This window comes from Ictidomys tridecemlineatus, chromosome 10 (assembly GCF_052094955.1).
Source record: "Ictidomys tridecemlineatus isolate mIctTri1 chromosome 10, mIctTri1.hap1, whole genome shotgun sequence".
In the NCBI taxonomy this organism is placed as follows: domain Eukaryota; kingdom Metazoa; phylum Chordata; class Mammalia; order Rodentia; family Sciuridae; genus Ictidomys; species Ictidomys tridecemlineatus.
Genome location: NC_135486.1, coordinates 12,061,610 through 12,081,755, shown reverse-complemented (window position 1 = coordinate 12,081,755; position 20,146 = coordinate 12,061,610). Strand labels below are relative to the sequence as shown.

At 35.6% G+C, this 20,146-nt stretch overlaps 1 protein-coding gene and 1 pseudogene across 6 annotated transcripts in view; one reads left to right on the top strand and one right to left on the bottom strand.

The window, feature by feature from the left end:
* The window catches only part of Axdnd1 (axonemal dynein light chain domain containing 1), an 88,607-nt gene that overhangs the window by 42,025 nt on the left and 26,436 nt on the right, over window positions 1–20,146 (bottom strand). For all 6 annotated transcript variants that reach the window (XR_005730910.2, XM_078022384.1, XM_078022386.1 and 3 more), the window contains 4 exons: window positions 12,591–12,692; window positions 11,001–11,161; window positions 9,589–9,664; window positions 7,502–7,736 (listed from right to left, as the gene is read on the bottom strand). Coding sequence is in view for 5 of the 6 variants with exons in the window: in XM_078022384.1 (XP_077878510.1) it covers window positions 7,502–7,736; window positions 9,589–9,664; window positions 11,001–11,161; window positions 12,591–12,692 (574 nt within the window). In the remaining variant the exon portion in view is untranslated. The remainder of the gene's footprint in view (window positions 1–7,501; window positions 7,737–9,588; window positions 9,665–11,000; window positions 11,162–12,590; window positions 12,693–20,146) is intronic.
* LOC144367229 (kinesin-like protein KIF3B pseudogene) lies at window positions 13,994–18,702 on the top strand (annotated as a pseudogene).

The following is a 20,146-nucleotide window of genomic DNA, read 5'->3' as shown; positions in this document are numbered from 1 at the left end:
CTGTTGGTTATGCTTTCTAATGAGTTTTTTATTTGATTTATTGTATCCTTCATTTCAAGAATTTCTGACTGATATTTTTTCAGGGTCTCTCTCTCAAAGTAATCTTTTGCTAGCTATATTTGCTCTCTTATCTCATTGTTGGAGTGATCAGTTTTTGCTTCTATTTGCTCATTTAGGTCATTCTTTTAATTCTTTAATTATGAACTTTTTGAACTCCTTCTCTGACATTTCATCAACTTTGCTGTCCATGGGTTCTGTTATTATAGTGTCCTGGTTTGTTTCCTCCTTTTTTTTTTTTTTTATGTTTCCTATGTGTCTTCCTTTCTTGCAGTGCAGATCTGAGACATTACAATTTCTTCCCTATATTCTTGTAGTACCTGTGCAGATTCTCTGTACCTCACCTTGATGTTGGGCTTCCAGACCCTGCTGATGTCCCTCAATGGATGCTACTGCATCCTGTGTCTGGGATCTGAGTAAGTTGGAGTGTGTGGATCTGGGCCTCTGGGCTTGACCCCCTGAGATAGTCTGCTGGTAGGAAGGGGTGGTCTTGTGCCAAAGGCTAGGCTCTGGCAGTGTCTGCCCTGCTGGGGGAGGAATGAACCAGGCCTACTTAAATACTGGATCCCAGGTGGGGTGTTGTGAGCTGCCTGGGCTGGATCTCAGCTGGCTCTCGGGGTAGTGCACTGGTCAGAAGGGGTGGAGGTCCTGTACCAGAGACTAGGCTACAGTGAGTGTCTTCCCAGCCGGGAAAGGGGTGGACCTGGCCCACTCTGTATGTGGGCCCTGCACAGGCTGGTGTGAGTGGATCTCAAGTTTATAGTTTTTAACCTGAACAAAGACTGAGTTTGGATCCTCATATGGATCCAGTAGACTGATTAATTGTGAGATCACAGAATATATCCTCAAAATAAAAAATAAAAGTGCTCCTTTTCCCTGAGTTATATAATAATTTAAAAACTAATTGTTTTTCTATCCTTAATGAAAATATTATCATTGTATTCATCAGTAAACATAGATCTTTTATGAGTATTCAAAATGAACTGTTAATTCTGCCATCGTTCATCATTTTTACTTCCTCATTGATTTTAAATAAATTTGTTAATTCATTTTTTTTGCCAACTATATACTCTCATGGGTAAATCTTGCCATTTTATTTAAAACTATGTTATTGTTGCTACAGAAAAATTATAATTGTTTTCCCATGTAGAGTAGTTTTAAATTGAACATCAGTGCCGGTCAATGGATCAGGGTTGCCTGGAACCCTTAACTGGGAAGTTTTTGATTGTTGTTTTGTTTTGTTTTGATACTGGGGATCGAACCCAGAGGCACATAACCACCAAGCCACATCCAGCCTTTTTTACTTTTTGCTGAAGCTGGTTTTAAACCTATGATCATCCTGTCTCAGCTTCCTGAGCCACCATGCCCAGCCTGGGAAGGATTCTTAAAGAACACATGATACACTGAATAAAGTACCTTTATGGGCCAGGTGTGGTGGTGCATGCCTGTAATCCCAGCACCTCAGGTAGGGAAAGCAGGAAGATCATGAGTTCAAAGCCAGCCTCAGCAATTTAGTGAGGCACTAAGCAATTCAGTGAGACTCTGTCTCTAATAAAATATAAAACAGAGCTGGGGATGTGACTCAGTGGTCGAATGTCCCTGAGTTCAATTCCCAGTACCACTCCCCAAAAAAATAAAGAAAAAAAGAATAAAGTACCTTGATGGATTTTTAAGGTCTTTCATGGGTTTGTGGGGAAGGAATTTTTAACATCTCCGTGGCAAGCTGTGATATTAGTTCACTCTACAGGGGTGGGCACTGAAGCTCAGAATCTAAGGAACAGAGGTTTCCACTTGGGACCCCTGAATCCTTGAAATACTCACTATACCTTAAGGATGAGGGTGGAACAGAAAGACACCAGCCCTCACAAAACCTTTAGTCAGACTCAGTCCCTGCTAAAATTAAGGTAATATTTCCCTATTTTAAATGTCCTTCCAGAAGAAAAAGTAAATAGTCATTCTGTGGAACATAGCATCATCCACAGTCTCCAATTTTCTATAGACTTTTTCATTCATAATGTCCAACATTCAACAAGAAAAAGTCATACAAAAAGAAATGATTGAGGGAAGAAGAAACAGAAAATCAAAGTAGACTTATGAGGAGGAAAGAGATTAGCTTAATACTCAAAAAAATCACAATGAGAAGCCTAGGAGCCAAGTGCAGTAGCACATGCTGATAATGCTGTGGGAAGCTAAGTCAGGAAGATGGCAAGTTAGAGGCCAACCTGAGCAACTTAGTAAGCCCTGTCTCAAAAAAAAAAAAAAAAATAGCCGGGAATTTAGGTTAGTGGTAAATCATCCCTGGGTTCCATTACCAGTACAACACAAAGAAACCTAGAAACAGATGAGATATTATTTGAATTTTAACTAACATTTAAAAAGAATTAACACCATTCTTTCAAAAACTCTTCCAAAATTAAAAGAGGAGAGAACACCTGCCAATGAATTCTGAGACTAATACCAAAGACATTACAAGAAAACTATTGACCACTATCCCTTATAAATTTACACAGAAATTCTTAACAAAATACTAGGAAACTAAATCTAGTCACATATAAAAGTATTATACATGTGACCAACTTGGATTTATCCCAGAAATGTAAGGCTGGCTTAATAAAAACCAACCAGTGTAATGCACCATAAAAATAAAGAGCCAAAACTACATGATCATCTCAATAGACACATATGACAAAAACTAATAATATTCATGATAGCAATACTCAAGAAACCAGTGTTAGAAGGGAACTTTCTCAATTTGAAGAGACTGTTGTAGTTTCTTAGATTCTGTACTTATCTTTTCACCATCCATTCATCATAAGTGCCATTGTATTAACTATATACTCTATATTCTTAATTCTAGGGCATCATTTCAGGTCTTAAAGTTTTTAATTCATTTTTAGTTTTTTTAATACAGTGAGATAAGGGTCTAGTTTCATTCTTTTTCATATGGATATCCAATTTCTCCAGCATCATTTATTAAGAAGACTTTCTTCCAATGCATGTTCTATAAATCTAATCAAAGGTCATGTGCTTGTAGATACATGGGTATACTTCTAGTATTCTGTTCCATTTATTGATGTGCTATTTTTTATGCCAATAGCATGCTGTTTTCAATTACTATAGCTTTGTTGTATATTTTGAAATTAGGTACTATGATGCCTCATTGCTTTGTTCTTTTTGTTCAAGACTGCTTTCCCTATCTGTTTTCTGTGGTTTCATACAAATTTTAGGATTTTTTAGCTCTATAAATAATCTCATTTGTATTTTGATAGGATTATTTTAAATCTGTGGATCACTCTGAGCAGTATGGACATTTTAAGAATACTGATTCTTCCAATCCATGAACAGAGGGTATCTTTCCATTTCTTTGTGTTCTCTTTAGTTTCTTTCCCATTTTATAGTTTTCATTGTAGAGATCTTTCACTTCTTTGATTTAAAATTTATTACTAGGATTTGGTTTGTTTTTTTATTGTTGTGTTGTTTTGTAAATACTGGAAATGGAATTGCATTATTGGTTTCTTTTTCAGATAATTCACTATCAATGTATAGTAATGGCTACTGACTTTCGCATATTAATTTTCTGCTCTGTTACTTTGCTGAATTTACATTCCAATAGTTTTTTGGTAGTCTTTAAAGTTTTCTATATATGAGATCATGTCATCTGCATACAGTTAGAGTTTGATGTCCCCCAATGCAATTTAAATGCCTCATTTCTTTCTCTCGATTAGTTGCTCTAAGACTTCCAGTACTATGTAGAATAAGTGGTAAAAGTGGGCATCATTGTCTTGTTACAGATCTTACAAAGACTTCAACTTTTCCCATTCAGTATGTGATGTTAGCTGTTGGCTTGTATCTGATCTTTATTATGTGGAGATACGTTCCTTCTGTACCTAATTTGTTGAGTTTTTATCATGAAAGGATGCTGAATTTTATTAAATGCCCTTCTGAATCTATTGAGAAAATCACAAGGTTTTTGCCTTTCAATTGATGTGGCATTACTGATTTGTTTTCCCGAGTGGCCTTGAACTTCTGGGTTCAAGCAATATTCCTACCTCAGTCTCCCAAGTACCTGAGACTACAAGCATGTGTTACTGAGCATGATTTGATGATCTTTTTAATGTGCTGTTGGATTTGATTTGTTAGTATTTTGGCAAGGATTTCCTCATCTATGTTCATCAAGGATATGGGCCTATCACTTTCTTTCATTGCTGCCTTGTCTGCTTCTAGTATCAGGGTAATGTTGGCCTTACAGAATGGGTTTGGAAGAATTTCCTCCTCTTCAATTTTCTGGAATAATTTAATAAGAAGTGGTATTGGTTATCTTTTAAATATTTTTTAGAAATCTTCAGTGAAGTCATCTGGCACCAGGTGGATCCAAAAGCTCCACTGGGTAGGCACTGGGGATAGGGACCATTAGGACCTTCCCAATGTTAGGTTTTACCAGCCTGGCACTGAGTTCCAAGACATGGTTCTGTGTTCACTTTCCTGCCCTACTCCCCCTACTAGTGGTGTCTTACTTCTTGCTGTCTGCCTGAGGTTGGAGGAGGGATGGTGGAGGCAAGTCCTTGGCTGCCCAGGCTGACACTAAGCTGGGTTACACCTAAGTCTGACAACCACAAAGATATATGCAGTCTCCAGGGTGCACATTAGGCCTGATACAGTTGGCAGTGATGCAGGATGAAACATGAGTTCATTCTACTAGGATATATCTCTCTGACTGATGCTTGAGGCAGGACTAGAGGCTCCTATTAGAACTGGCCTAGGAATTGGGACATTTGGGCTCTATATTGTGCTGGGTCTAATGGAAGTAGATTCTACTCTGAGCTCCATGGCAGTCTTGTTTACTTTCCTGTCTTTGCTCCCCTGTAGTTCAAGTCTTACTTTAACCTGTCTGCTCAAGGTTGGGGAAGAGGTGGTGGCAGCATTCCCATGGCTATCATGCTAGAAGCTCAGTCTGCAAGTACTGGCCCAAGGAGAGGGGCTATGGGGTACTGTCTGGCATTTGGTTTCATCATGGTGGACCTGGTACTAGGTTTTAAGTCTAAAGTGAGACTTAATTCTCTCTCCCTCCCCACATGAAAGTATCTCTTTTCACACTGTTCTGCATGGAATTGCAGGAGGGATGATGTGTAATTCTTCACTGCCTTCTTCAATGTGTCTTCTACTATTACACTAAAATCAGGCACAGCTTTATTGAGGATGTAGCTCAGAAATACCAGGAGGAGGGAAAAAAAAAAGTATACCACTATATAGCAACCATTGGAAAAACAAATCAGAAAACAAATAATATCAGAAAAATAAACTTTAAAATAAAAAATTTACTAAAAATAAAGTAATACTTTATACTGATAAAAGGGTCAAATCATGAAGAAGCTAAACAATTATAAACTTGTATGCATCCAATAACACAGTACCACAATATATAAAACAAAAACTAAGAGAAATAAAAGAAGTATGTAATTAAAACATAATAGTGACTCCAATACCCTACCCACAAAAATATTAACAGAGGTTCAACAAGGAAATATGAGACTTAAACAGCATTATAAAACCAAATAGACCTAACAGACAGTTATACAACAATCTACCCAACAAACTTGCATTCTTATCAAATACACAAGAACATTCGTTCTCCAAGAAGACAAGGTGCTAGGCCATAAAACAAACCTCAATAAAATTAAAAGGACAGAAATAATGTCAAGTATATCAACCCACAATAGAATGAAATTGGAATTCAATAATAGAAAAATTTAGGAAACTCAAAAATGTGTGGAAATAACATTCCAGATAACCACTGAACCAGAAAAGGAAACTCATAAAATACTTGAGATGAATAAAATGAAAAATATAGCATACCCACACTTATGGAAATTAGGAAAAGCAGATCTAAAAAGGATAATTTATAGCTCTGAGTGCCTAAATTAAGAAAGAAGAAAGAAATCAATAATCTAGCCTTTCATCATATGACACTAAAAATAGGAAAACAAACTAAACCTAAAGCAACCAGAAGGAAGGAAATAATTATAACTATAGTGAAAAATAATGACATAGAGAAAAGAAACACAATATACAGAATAAATGAATCCAAAAGCTGGTTCTTTGCAAAGATAAAAAAATTTTGAAAAATCTTTACCTAGTTTTACAAAGAAAAAGCCTGAAAACTCAATTTACTAGAATCAGAAATGAAAAAGGGAACAACTACCAACTCTACAGAAATAAAAAAAATTATAAATAAATCCCATGAACAACTGTGCTAAAAAATTATATGACCTAGATAAAATGGACAAAACCTTCATGACTTTGAATTTGGCAAAGGATTTTTAGTTATGACAAAATGCTATCAATAATAGGACACTATCAAGAAAATGAAGACAACCTACAGAGTGGGAGGAGATATTTGCAGTTCAGATATCTGAAAAAGAATTTGTATCCAGAATATATAAAGAACTCTTACAACTCAAGTATAAAACATGACTGGATTAAAACATGAGAAAAAGATCTGAATGTACACTTAACCCAAAGAAAATATACAAATAGTCAAAGAGCCTTTTAAATATGCCTGAAATAATTTGTCATCAGGAAAACATAAATCAAAACCATAAGATATTTATTTCACACACACTACTATGGCAAGAATAAAAAAATTAAGATAACCACAAGTGTAGTAATATCAGAACCCTCATACTTGCTAGTGGGAATGTAAAATAATGCAGCCTCTTTAAAAACTGTGGCAGTCTCCAAAAGTTCAATATAGTGTTACCAAATGAACAGGAATTCCATTCTTGGGGATACATCAAACAGAAATGAAAAGCAAACACATGTCCACACAGAAATGTGTACACAAATGACTATAACAGCATTTGTATTCATAATAGCCAAGACAGGAAAGCAACCAAAATGTCTATCAATGGATGAACTAATAAAATGTGACATACATATGCAATGGAATATTATTTGGCCATAAAAGTGAATGAAGTAGTGATACATACCACAAGTGAAACCTGAAAACATAATGCCAAGTGAAAGAAGTCTTTTATAATTATATAAGATCACAAAGTATATGATTTCATTCACGTGAAAGGCCAGAACTGGGAAATCTATAGGGACAGAGGTAGACTTAAGACTAGGTTAGCAATGGGGAGATAAGGGTAAAAGCTAAAGGATATAGGTTTATTTATACTGTGATAAAAATGTTCTAAAATTGTGATAAAAAATAAATAATCAAAATGTAATAACAGATACACCTGACTGAATACATTCTGTACAATTTAAATAGGTGATTTATATTATATATGTAAATTAACCTCAATAAAATAATGCTCAATGCTTTAATCAGCTTGTTTTTAAAACGATATGATCACTTTCATTTTAGCTACTAAATTCAAAATAATAATTACTGTTAAAATGCTTTCTAGTCCTAAGAAATTGTCATTGTTTTTTTTCTTACCATTATCTCCACTTATTCTTATTTCATATTCTTTGTAGAGTTTTCCTATGCTTTTCAAAATGTCCTCCATGTCCCGTCGCTCTGGTGGCACCTCCCCCTCCATATTTTTATGGCGACTAAAAATTCCAAGCCCAATATTCACCCAGTTTTCCTGTAAATGTTTAATAATCTTGAGGGTATCATGTTTTGACATTAGAGTATCCCCAGTATACTTTTCCTTCTGTTCAGCCAGCATCTAGAGAATAAAGAGGAGGAGGAAGTAGCACATTATTCATCAAAGTCTACCTAGATCCTTATTCCCCAGTTACCCTTGATTACTTTGGAGTTACATAGCCATTTTACTATTGTTCATACCATTTCTTCTCCAAAAAAGTGGTGTATGAAAGTATTTCATTTTTAAAAGCAATATAAATTTAACTTAATTTTAATACCTATGAAATAATGCACAGTTTGCCAGGATGAAAATCATTATTTTGAATCCTATGAGGGACAGGCTAAGTCCTAAAGAGCTGAACATGTTTTATTATAGCAAGATTGTAATACGTCTGTTTACATGATCCCCATTATACTGGAAAATTTACTAGTATGAATAAGTGTTTGATTCATATAAAATTTATTGGTCTCTCCCAAGTCCAACTCCTAAACAAGAAATACCAATAATATTAGTGAAAAAAATAAAGAACAATTTAGACATAAAGTTTGTCATTATTTGTTACTCAAATAAATAGATTTATCACCCACCTTTTATTAAGAGTAATCACTGTAAGGAAGAATTTTAACAGACCAACTAAGATTAAGAATTTTGGAGTTAGACCCAGATTCAAATGCTCACTGTACCACTTACTATTCATAGATAACTTAAGTAATTTAACACTTCTTTAATTTCTGCATATGTAAGATAAGGATCACAAGATCTGCACCATATAGTTGCCAAAAAAGTAAGATAACACATGGAAAGCACTTTCAGCCTAACAAAGAATAAGTTTTTAATAATGACAATTATTATTATTCCTGGTAAACATCACTTTTTAAATTTAATCTATGTACATCAAAACTGCCGGTATATAGTAAAAAGTCTCTAAAGTAGATATATAGTGTATAGACCACAAACATGAGAATATTATGATCCCAAAAGCAAAGAAAATGGGTTCTTGGGAATCTAGATTAGATTTCATTAGATCATGAATTTGCTATTAACCTTGGAAGTATTTCAGTTTAGTATGTTTTTGGCAGACTACTGTAACATAATAATTTAATTAATGAAACTTATTTTCAAAGGCCAACCCCATTTAAAAAGAAATTAATTAGGGCTGGGGATGTGGCTCAAGTGGTAGCGCACTCGCCTAGCATGTGTGAGTTTGATTCTCAGCACCACATAAAAATAAAATAAAGATATTGTGTCCACCTAAAACTAAAAATATATATATATATATTTTTATAGAAGATGTGATTAATTAAAAGATGTGATTAAAAATATACATGTAATATTATGTATGTTTTACTACAGTAAAAGAGATGTTATTAATTTTTCTTGGCGGGGGGGGGGGGTACTGGGGATTGAACTCAGGGGCACTCCACCACTGAGCCATATCCCCAGCCCTATTTTGTATTTTATTTAGAGACAGGGTCTCATTAAGTTGTTTAGTACCTTGCTATTGCTGAGGCTGGCTTTGAACTCGAGATTCTCCTGCCTCAGTCTCCCAAGCCACTAGGATTACAGGCATGTACCATCATGCAAAGAATATGTTATTAATTTTTAAAGTCCTTAAGACAAAAACCAGATTTGTGTCAAAATAAGCACAATGTTACTTATGTCCAAATGACAGAATCTGAACAACTCCCTCACTCCTACCCAGGTATCTGATCCCTTTGTTCCCACTAGCAGCCTAACTTTATTTTACCCCAAAATCTGAAATAGAATTTACAATGTTTAAGCATATTTTTAAATCATTGTGGTCTTTCTGTTTTGTCTTTCATAAAACTAATAATGGTACATTTAAAGGATAAGCTGTAACTCAAATGGAGGTGAGGAGTTTCAATTTTACAACCAACACTTCAATTTCCAAGCTGTTTTTAGAAAGTCTTACCCTTTGCCATTGCCTGAAGTCTGAAAGAACTAAATTGCATAAATTTCCCTTATTAGAGGATAAAATGTCTTTTGCACTGGAAGAAGAAAAAAGAGCAAGAGAAAGGTCTTAGAATGAGGTATAAACGAAGAAAATCATAGGTCCATACAGTAACAATTCTCCTCAACAATTTTTAGGCATGTTTTCCAGATTCAACCCTCACCCCATAGACAATCATCCTTATTTTTTATTAACATAATAAAATTGTATTTATTGTATAAATTAGTGGGCTTCACTGTGAGCATTCATCTTTAAATTTACACATATATATTTTTATTTTTATTTTTAGATTCTAAGTGAACCTGAGCAATTGTCACAGGCCCATGGGAAACAATAGTATCTTTTTAAAAGGGTGGGCTGTAGCCTTGGGAACTCAAAACTAGATCAATATAAGAAGAATTCCTGACACATACAGGAGCTTCTTTTAATTTCTCCAAAGTCTCAGAAGGAAAGCCTATTTTTAAAAAAGAAGAGTAAATTATGGCCAACCATGCTAGTCTCACAGATAAGAAGTATGCACATGGCAGCAGCAATCAGCCTGGAGATATACCAGTTTCTGTTTCCAGAACTTCCAATCTACTAAGTGGGAAACCTTTTAGGGTTTGTGGAAAACTGAAACTAATGTACTCAACTTGACAAAGAAATGGTACCTAAAAGATGTCTCTTTGACAATGTATCTTAAAGGTGAAGAAAAAATACTTAGAAATTATCCTGTCTATATCCAAATTATAGATGCCCATTATACTTTGGATAGTGATTCATCCAATCTCAACTTCACTAACTTATTATTAGCTTCTTCCATTATCAGTATTCTAATCATTAAAAAATATGATATTCAATCAAAATTGATCTTTCTGTAAATGTCACCCATTGATTCTACTTCTCTAAAATGCACTATGCTACAGAATTTGCAAATATTCAGATATTTGGATATTCAAGTGTGCCAACAGAAATAACATAAATTGACTTTATTTTAAAAGGAGAGAAAAGAAAAATAGTTGGACTTAAATGAAGGCAACAGGGGCTGGGGCTCCTTGCCTCATATGTGTGAGGCACTAGGTTTGATTCTCAGCACTTTATATAAACAAAGAAAATAAAGGTCCATTGACAACTAAAAAAAAATTTTTTTAAATGAAGGCAACAGCAGTAAGGCAAGGAGATCAAGAGGGACCTCGGAAATAATGAGCACTACAAACCACCAAAGTGTTCAAGGTCCGTAACAGCATTCTGCCCTAGTAAGGGATGCTGGTTAATTTCCCTAATATCAATGTTAGAGTAATTACAAAGTGGGAGAGAAAGAGACAGAGAGAATTAGACTGAGTTATCATATGTGATATGATAAAATCAGAAAAAAAAGATTCTTGGAGACCCACTTATTTACGAAGAACTGCTGCCATTTGATAAGGCCATCTTTAATTATCTGCAATGTCTCCTTTGTAGATTCTTCGTTTCGTTCCGCCTCCTTTTTAAATTTGTTCATTGAGATTTTCCATTTCACTGTCAACTTCTGTAACACTGCAAGGTCTACAGTGTCCTAAAATGCACAGAATCTAATTATCCACTTATTCATGTAACAAATATGTATTAACATTATTAATATTAACCAGGCCATTATTAATATTACAATACTTCGAACAATCCATAGCAAATGTATCAAAACTTTATGAAGAAATTCCTCTTTCAAAATATCATTAGTGACATAATTTTCAATGATACTTTAAATATTAGGGATAAGACTTTTTCCTTTTGAAACATGGACCAAATTTTCCAAACATGGACTTTCACTGGGGCAGGTGATAACACTGGCAATAACAAGAACCAGGAAGCCAGACAGGATCAAATGTGAATCCTAGACATTCACTGGCTGTGCATCATTGAGTAACATTATTTAATCTATTTGAAGTTAATTCTTGTTATCCATAAATTAGCAATCTGTTGTGGTTTAGATATGAGGCATCCCCCCAAAACTCATGTGTGAGACAATGTAAGAATTTTCAGAGGTGAAATGATTATGAGAGGTGTGACCCAATCAGTGTATTAATCCACAGATATGAATTAACTAGGCGAGCTAGATGTAGCTGGAGGAGGTAGGTTACTGGGGTGTGCCTTTGGGGTTTATATTTTGTCCCTGGGGAATGAAATTCTCTCTGCTTTCTGGTTGCTGTGTTTTGAGCTGCTTTCTTCTGCCCCACCCTCCTGCCATGATAGTCTGCCTCATCTTGGGTCCTGAGGTATGGAATCTGCAAACCGTGGACTGAGACCTCTAAAACTTGAGTGCCAAATAAACTTTTCCCCCTCTACATCATTCTTCTCAGTTCTTTTGGTCAAAAAAAAAATATAAAAACAAAAACAAAAAAACTTGTTTAAAACAAAATCCTGGGGCTGGGGTTGTGGCTCAGCAATAGAGCGCTCGCCTGGCACATGCAGGGCGCTGGGTTCAATCCCCAGCACCACATAGAATAAATAAATTAAATAAAGATATATTTTAAAGTATCCATGTGCTTATAAAAATCCCTAATACATATCTCATCAAATTGTTTTAAGAATTAAAGGAAATGACAAGTGTAAATGGTTTGACTCAACAGAAACACACTAAATGCCAGTTCCTTCCTTTTCTCCCCCCCTAAAAATCATTGAATTTTCTGATAAACTTGCACAGAATGTATCTATAAAACAACTACTTACTTTATTTTTAGTTTAAACACTACTAGAATAAGTCTATGAAAAACATCATAGTGTTATTAAGCTCAAATTACCAGAATTACAATAGAAGAGGAATTTAAGGAAGTAAGAGCCTTCATTTACTCTCCCTTAAATTTTTTTTCCATTCTACTCACAAAAAAAGCACAAATATAAAACTATATTTAAAATTTTGCAAATTTAACAAAGCAAATTAATATTTGGGTCCTAACCCTCAACACCTGCAGTCTCTTCTCCCATAATGTAAGCGGACTGAGCTTTACCTTGTTTGACAGCAATATGATGAAATGCCTTGCATATTTATTCCAACCTTTTTCATTGAGGTAGAGTCTTTTAGCCAAAATGACTCTATTTCTTTCAATTACCTACAAAAAATAATGTACCATGATCAGGAACCTAAAACATTAACAAATCACTATAATTTATTATAGTAGTTTCACATGTCAATGTTTCATTGAATCATTATCTGAATCAAAATTTTTTGTTTAACCACTAATTGAATCACAAATTCACATTTTCTAAAACTACTGAACTGTAACCAAACTCAAGTATAGTACATAGTAGAGTACTATTAAAAATTAAACAATTTGATCTCAAGAACCCTTTATACTCAAAAAAACTACTGAAGGGCTAGGGATGTGGCTCAAGCGGTAGCGTGCTCGCCTGGCATGCGTGCAGCCCAGGTTCGGTCCTCAGCACCACATACAAAGATGTTGTGTCCGCCGAAAACTAAAAAATAAATATTAAAATTCTCTCTCTTAAAAAAAACTTAAAAAAAAAACTACTGAAGATTCCAAAGTGCTTTTATCTGTATGGACTACATCTATTTATTATACTGGAAATTATATTTATTATACTGGAAATTAAACTAAAATTATTTAATATATATTTATTTGTCAATTCACTTAAAGTGTTAGTAAATCCATTATATGTTAATATAAATAGAATTTTAACAAACTACATTTTTTAAAAAATGAATAAAATGTTATAGTTTTACATTTTTACAAGTATTTTTAATATATGCCTAGTAGAGTTGATTCTCATATTTGCTTTTGCATTCAATGTGCTGCAACATCCCTTGTCTAATAGCTTCTAAAAAATCCACTGCACATTCATAAATGAATGAGAGTGAAAATGGCAAATAACAACTTTTTAAAATATATTTTTAGTTGTAGGTGGACACAATGCCTTTATTTTTTTAAATTGATTTTTATGTGGTGCTGAGGATTGAACCCAGTGCCTCACCTTCGCTAGGCAAGTGTTCTACCACTGAGCCACAACCCCAGCCCCAGAAAGAACATCTTAATGTTATTAAGAAATTAATTTTGACATCACAGAGCTACTAAAAGGGTCTTTTGGATCCTCCCCACTCCCCAAGGTTCCCTGAGCCACACTCTGAGAATCACTTAATGAATGACTGTTCTAGACACTGTGGATATAGCCATGAACAAAAAACAAAAGTCCTCGTTTCAGAGTTAACATTCTAGGTGATATTTTTCCAGTTGGAAGGTACTTTAGGGATAATCTAACACACACCCCGTCAATGCAAGATAATCCTGTACAGAAAGGCTTACAAGGGGTCAGTTATCTACTATTTAAATTCCTTAGTGTGAGGAAGCACACATCTTTTTTTTTTTCTCCTACTGAACTAATATGCCTAGTTCAATCTTGTTTCTTACATAGATAGTGTCATGACTGTTTCCTCTGAATATGTCAATGATGGAGCAGCCACAGTCTCTCCCCATCAGGACAGCAGGCAATGACTGAGTCTGGGGTTTGCTGCTGCTACCTCTGTCCCTGCTACGACCTGCTTTTGGCTCGGGCCATAGGACCTTAGTATCCTGAGACATTTTAGATTCTTAGCTCCCAAGACTGATATGGTCAGAGCTCATCATGTCAAAGTTAAAAAGCTCAGAGACACTCCAAGTGGTGGATTGCTGTCGGCCCATAAATGCAAGGAAAAGACCATTTCCTATGAAAAGGTGGTGGATACCTGGACATAAATCTAGGGAAGTTGTCTGTGAAGAACTCCGAAGGCACAGCCCATAAAATGCTCAATACCTTTGCCTCATATGCAGTCTATGACTAGAGCACCAAGCAGTTTGGATTCTATGATAAGATGTTCTGACCACTCATGGACTCCGTCCTGCAAAGTTTTAATGGGACCATTTTGCCTATGGACAAACTGGAACTGAGAAAACCTACACTATGAAAGAAGTCCATGGTGACTCTGAAAAAAGAGGGATAATCCCCAATTCATTTGACCACATCTTTACCCACATCTCTTGATCACAGAATCAGCAGTACCTTGACAGGGCTTCTTTCTTAGAGATCTACCAGGAGGAGATCTGAGATCTGTTCTTAAAGAATCAGACCAAAAGGCTGAGTTCAAAGAGAGCCCTGACACAGTAATGTAGACAAAGACTTATCTTCCTTTGTCATCAAAAGCATGAAGGAGATAGAGGATGTGATAAATGTGGGGAACCAGAACCAATCTCTTGGTGCTACCAACATGAATGAGCACAGCTCATGTTCTTGTGCTACCTCTGTCATCACTATCAAGAGCAGTGAAGTCAGTCTTGATGGTAGAAACCACATCCAGGTAGGGAACCTGGTAGATCTTGTTGGCAGAAAATGGCAAGTCAAGATCAGTGCACAGGGGAAAAACTGAAGGAAGCAACAAAGATCAATCTTCCCTTTCAGCCTTGGGTAATGCCATCTTTGCCCTGGTAGATGAGAAAAGCATTCACATTCCATATCCAGACTCAAAACTTACCAGGCTCCTCCCAGATTCCCCTGGTGGCGATGCAAAGATTGTACAGTAGCCAATGTGAGTCCTATATTATACAATGTAGAAGAGACTCTGACCACTTTGAGATATGCCACCCATGCCAAAACCATTGAGAACAAGCCAAGGGTCAATGAGGAACCAAAGGATGCCCTCTTTCGATAATGCCAAGAAGAAAATGCTCAACTCCAGGCCCAGCTGGAAAAGCAGTCCATTGGCAGGAGGAAGAGGCAAGAGAAGTGGAGGGAAAGTGATAGTAGTGGGAGGAGGAAGGAGAAACAGGAAGGAGAAGGGGGTGAGGAGAAAGGCAATGATGAGGATGATTACTGGAGGGAACAGCAAGAAAAACTGGATTGAGAAGCCAGACCCTTGTAGAAGATCACAGCTTGGTTGTAGAAGAGAAGATGAGGGGACTGGGTTGTGGCTCAGTAACAGAGCATTTGCCTGGCATATGTGAGGCCCTGGGTTTGATCCTCAGCACTGCAGATAAATAAATCAATAAAGGTCCATTGATAGCTAATGCACACACACACACACACACACACACACACACACACACACACATATTAAGGGGGGATGGGGGAGAGAGAGAGAAGTTGAGGCTGCTAAATAAGAAGGAGAAAAAGATAGATGGACATGCAGCAGGAGAAGGATGCTGCTGAGATGCTAGGTGCCAAAATCAAGGTACCATGCATTCCTAGGCCCTTTCCCCCATCACTGCTTTTTCTTTTACTTAAAAAAAAATTCAGGGCTGGGGATGTGGCTCAAGCGGTAGCACGCTCGCCTGGCATGTGTGCGGCCCGGGTTCGATCCTCAGCACCACATACCAACAAAGATGTTGTGTCCGCCGAGAACTAAAAAAATAAATATTAAAAATTCTCTCACTCTCTCTCTCTCTCCTCTCTCACTCTCTCTTTAAAAAAAAAAAAATACAGGGGCTGGGGATGTGGCTCAAGAGGTAGCGCGCTCGCCTGGCATGCGTGTGGCCCGGGTTCTATCCTCAACACCACATACAAAGATGTTGTGTCTGCCGAAAACGAAAAAATAAATATTAAAAAAAATTTTTAAAAAAATATAAAGGCCAGGCACAGTGGTGTATGTCTGTAATCCTAGTTACTCGGGAGGCCAAGGCAGAAGGATCCAAGTTAACAGCCATCCTGGACAACTAAGCAAGACCCTGTGTTAAAATAAAAAGGGTTGGGGGAATATACAGTGGTAGAACACTTGCCTAGCATGCATGAGAGCCTATACTGAACACCACACACACACACACACACTCACGAAAAAGATACTAAGGATTTTTTTTGGTTAGCTACTTCCAACAGCTCCATGTTCATCTAGCGCTCAATAAACATTTGTTGAATTGAATTAAAATGAAGAAAACAATTTTTTCAAATTTAAAAATAAATAAAAATTGGATTTATAATAATAATTAAATATATGCACAGTATAAAGAACAGCAATATCTCTAATACCCATGATGTATCCTCCCACACCAGACCTTAAATTATACTACAGAGTATATGGCATGGTATTAGCACCAAAACAGACATGAAGATCAATGAAACAGAATAGAAGACACAGAGACACACCCACATAAACAGTTATCTCATACTAGACAAGGGCACCATAAACATACATTGGAGAAAAGGTAACCTCTTCAACAAATGGTGCTGGGAAAACTGGAAATCCATATGTAGTAGACTGAAATTGAAACCCTATCTCTCACCCTGCACAAAACTCAATTCAAAGTGGATCAAGGACCTAGGCATTAGACCAGAGACCCTGTGCCTACTAGAAGAAAATAAACAACCAACACTCAATCATGTCAGCTTGGTAATAGGACTCCTAAAGTACAAGAAGTAAAACCAGGAATCAATAAATGCAATGGAATCAAACTAAAAAGCTTCTTCATAGTCAAGGAAACAATCAAGAGTATGAAGAGAGAGCCTACAGAATGGGAGAAAATCTTTGACACCTGCACCTTAGATAGAGCATTAATTCCCAGGATATACAATGAACTAAAAAACTTAACACCAAAACCCAAATAACTCAATCAATAAATGGGCAAAGGAACTGAACACACACCTCACAGAAGAAATATGATTGGTCAGGGCTGGGACTGTGGCTCAGTGGTAGAGCGCTCACCTAGCACATGCGAGACCCTGGATTCGATCCCCAACACCTCATAAAAATAAATAAATTAATTAAATAAAGGTATTTAAAAATGTAAGCATAATATATTATAAAAAAAGAAATAGATCAGTCAACAAATATATGAAAAAATGTTCAACATCTCTAACAATTAGAAATATGCAAATTAAAACTATACTGATATTCCATCTCACTCCAGTCAGAATGGCAATTATCAAGAATACAAGTAACAATAAAAGTTGGAGAGGATGTGGGGAACAAGGTACACTTATATATTGCTGATGGGACTGCAAACCACAATGGAAAGCAGTATGGAATTCCTTAGAAAACCTGGAATGGAAAACATAAGAAGAGAGTATAATATCTAGACTACAAATGAAAACAATTCATACAATTTTCTTTCTCAGGTTTTAGTGAAAGGTATGCAGCAGAATCTTTAGAAGCTTCTGCTGTTCCCTTCCCTCAGAGGGTACACCTCATCCTGAATTTGGTTCTTACCGTTTCCTTCCTCTTCTTTAAAGTCCTTCCATTTATGTATATAACTTTAAATAAAACAGAGGTCAGTTTCATGTGATTTCTTACTTTTCAAAAATGATTATTGGGGCTGGGGCTGGGGCTCAGCAATAGAGTGCTCGTCTAGCATGTGCAAGGTGCTGGGTTCAATCCTCAACACCACATAAAATTAATAAAGATATTGTGTCCAACTACAATAACAACAAAAACTTTAAAAAATAATAAATAAAAACAATTACCAATGACTTTTTTACAATTCTGCATCAGGATGGATGTAACCTAGATAAGGTTTGACCATTTCAGAGGAATATGGGACAACTATCTCCACCTATTTTCTTTCTTCTCATCTTGTCAGATCTAGCATTATTTTAAAAACCATCTCATGAAATTGCCTTATAGTGAATTTGCAGTCATTTCAATGCCATTGAACTTTTTTCTTACATGGGTTGCTTTTACACTGGGTCTCATTAGGTGTCTGCCCTGAATTTGATCTATTTGTCCCTGAAGATAGAATATCATGGTAATTGGGAGTTCAGGCTCTAGAGCAGACTTGCTAGGCATTACCTATGTAAACTTAGGCAAATTCCCTGAGTCCCAATTTCCTCATGTGAAAAATGAGGGTAATTATGGCCCTCTTTCATGAGATCACTGAAAAAACAGTGCTAATTACTCCTTTAGTAAATATCTGACACATAGTAATGAATGATAGCTGCTATTCTTTTAAATATTAAAATCATAGTATTATTAATGTTAATAACATTAATAAGGATAATCTATACATGTATCCCTGCTAATATTTCATTTGTTTGGATAAGCCTATCATTCTAGATTGATGCAATATTTGAATCTCTCAGTTTTTAAGTTTTTGTCAATTATTTTTGTTTTATCAACCAGAATATGGCATATTGCCTGACCCATAAGGTGCTCAAACTTTGCTTTAAAAATTAATATTTCCCGGGTCTGGGGTTGTGTCTCAGTGGTAGAGCACTTGCCTAGCATGCAAGAGGCACTGGGTTCAATCCTCAGCACCACATAAATGTTAAATAAAGATATTGTGTCCACCTAAAACTAAAAAATAAATATTTTTAAAAAAATTTAATAATTCCCACCAGGCGTGGTGGTGCACACCTGTAATCCCAGGGACTTGGGGAGCTGAAGCAGGAAGATCACAAATTCAAAGCCAGTCTAAGCGACTCAGCAAGACCCTGTGTCTAATTAAGATCTTTTAGTGAAATTTTAGAGTTTTCACTACTGTTTAGGTCTTATTCCTGTTGTTTTGCCTCTGCATTTTAAATTGCTAATTATTGATGTGTATTTGCTGGGTTCTGCAAACAGTATTTATCTTGTATCTAGCTACCTTATTAAAGGCTAATTAATTCAAATAATATTTACATTCATTTTCCAGTTTTCTGACTAAATAATTTTATCACTAGCAAATAACAGAATTTTGCACCTTTCTTTCAGTATTTATACTTCTTGGTTATATTTGCATTTTATTATCTTAACTAATAAGTTCAGTGACAGCCGAAATTCTAGGAATAACAGAAAACCCCTTTTCTCTTGAATGGGAATGTCTCTAACACGTCCCCAATAATGCTCCAGATTTCTAATAATTATTTCTGTCAAGTAAATAAATTTTCCCAAATAAACAAGTCTTTATAAACCCTTCAGTATATTAAATTTATCTCTAACTTTAGGGCATCTGAAACTTTGACAAGGAAGGCTTCTACATTTTCATCAAATAATTGACAAGCTCCCATGGAAGGAAGGATCTAATACACAACTCTAATACAAATGTATTATGCAGGCTATCTCCATGGAGAACACTGTGACTTGCCACTAGTAGACTACCAAAGTAACCCAACTAGACCAACCTTTTAGTCTATTACGGGTCATAATTCACTGTTAATACCCATACGTCCCATGTGTCAGAACAGGCAATCAAAAGGTAAACATTTTAGAAATATAGAATATTGTGGAACTTTGCAATTTCCCTAAAGAATTACCATCATGTTCCACTGCCACATTTTAATTCACTTGTTATATACCAAGGTAAAGATACAGGGTGTGATATTCAGTGATCCTAATGATTCCATTATACAAAAAATAAGAACCACCTTTTCTAGTTTATTATTACATAAAGTTGAATTTTTAACATTTCCAAACAAACTAAAAAGAATTCTTGTTCATACTCTATATATTCTGATGAAAAACAAACAAATTCTGAATTGTGCAATAGTTAGTACCTAACACAGAAAAGAAAAAGAAAAAAAAATTTAACTTTCCATTTTCAAGGCACAAAAAAGCTACCTTGTTTATCAATAAATATACACTTTATTCTTTTGTTGTTTTGTCTATGATTAA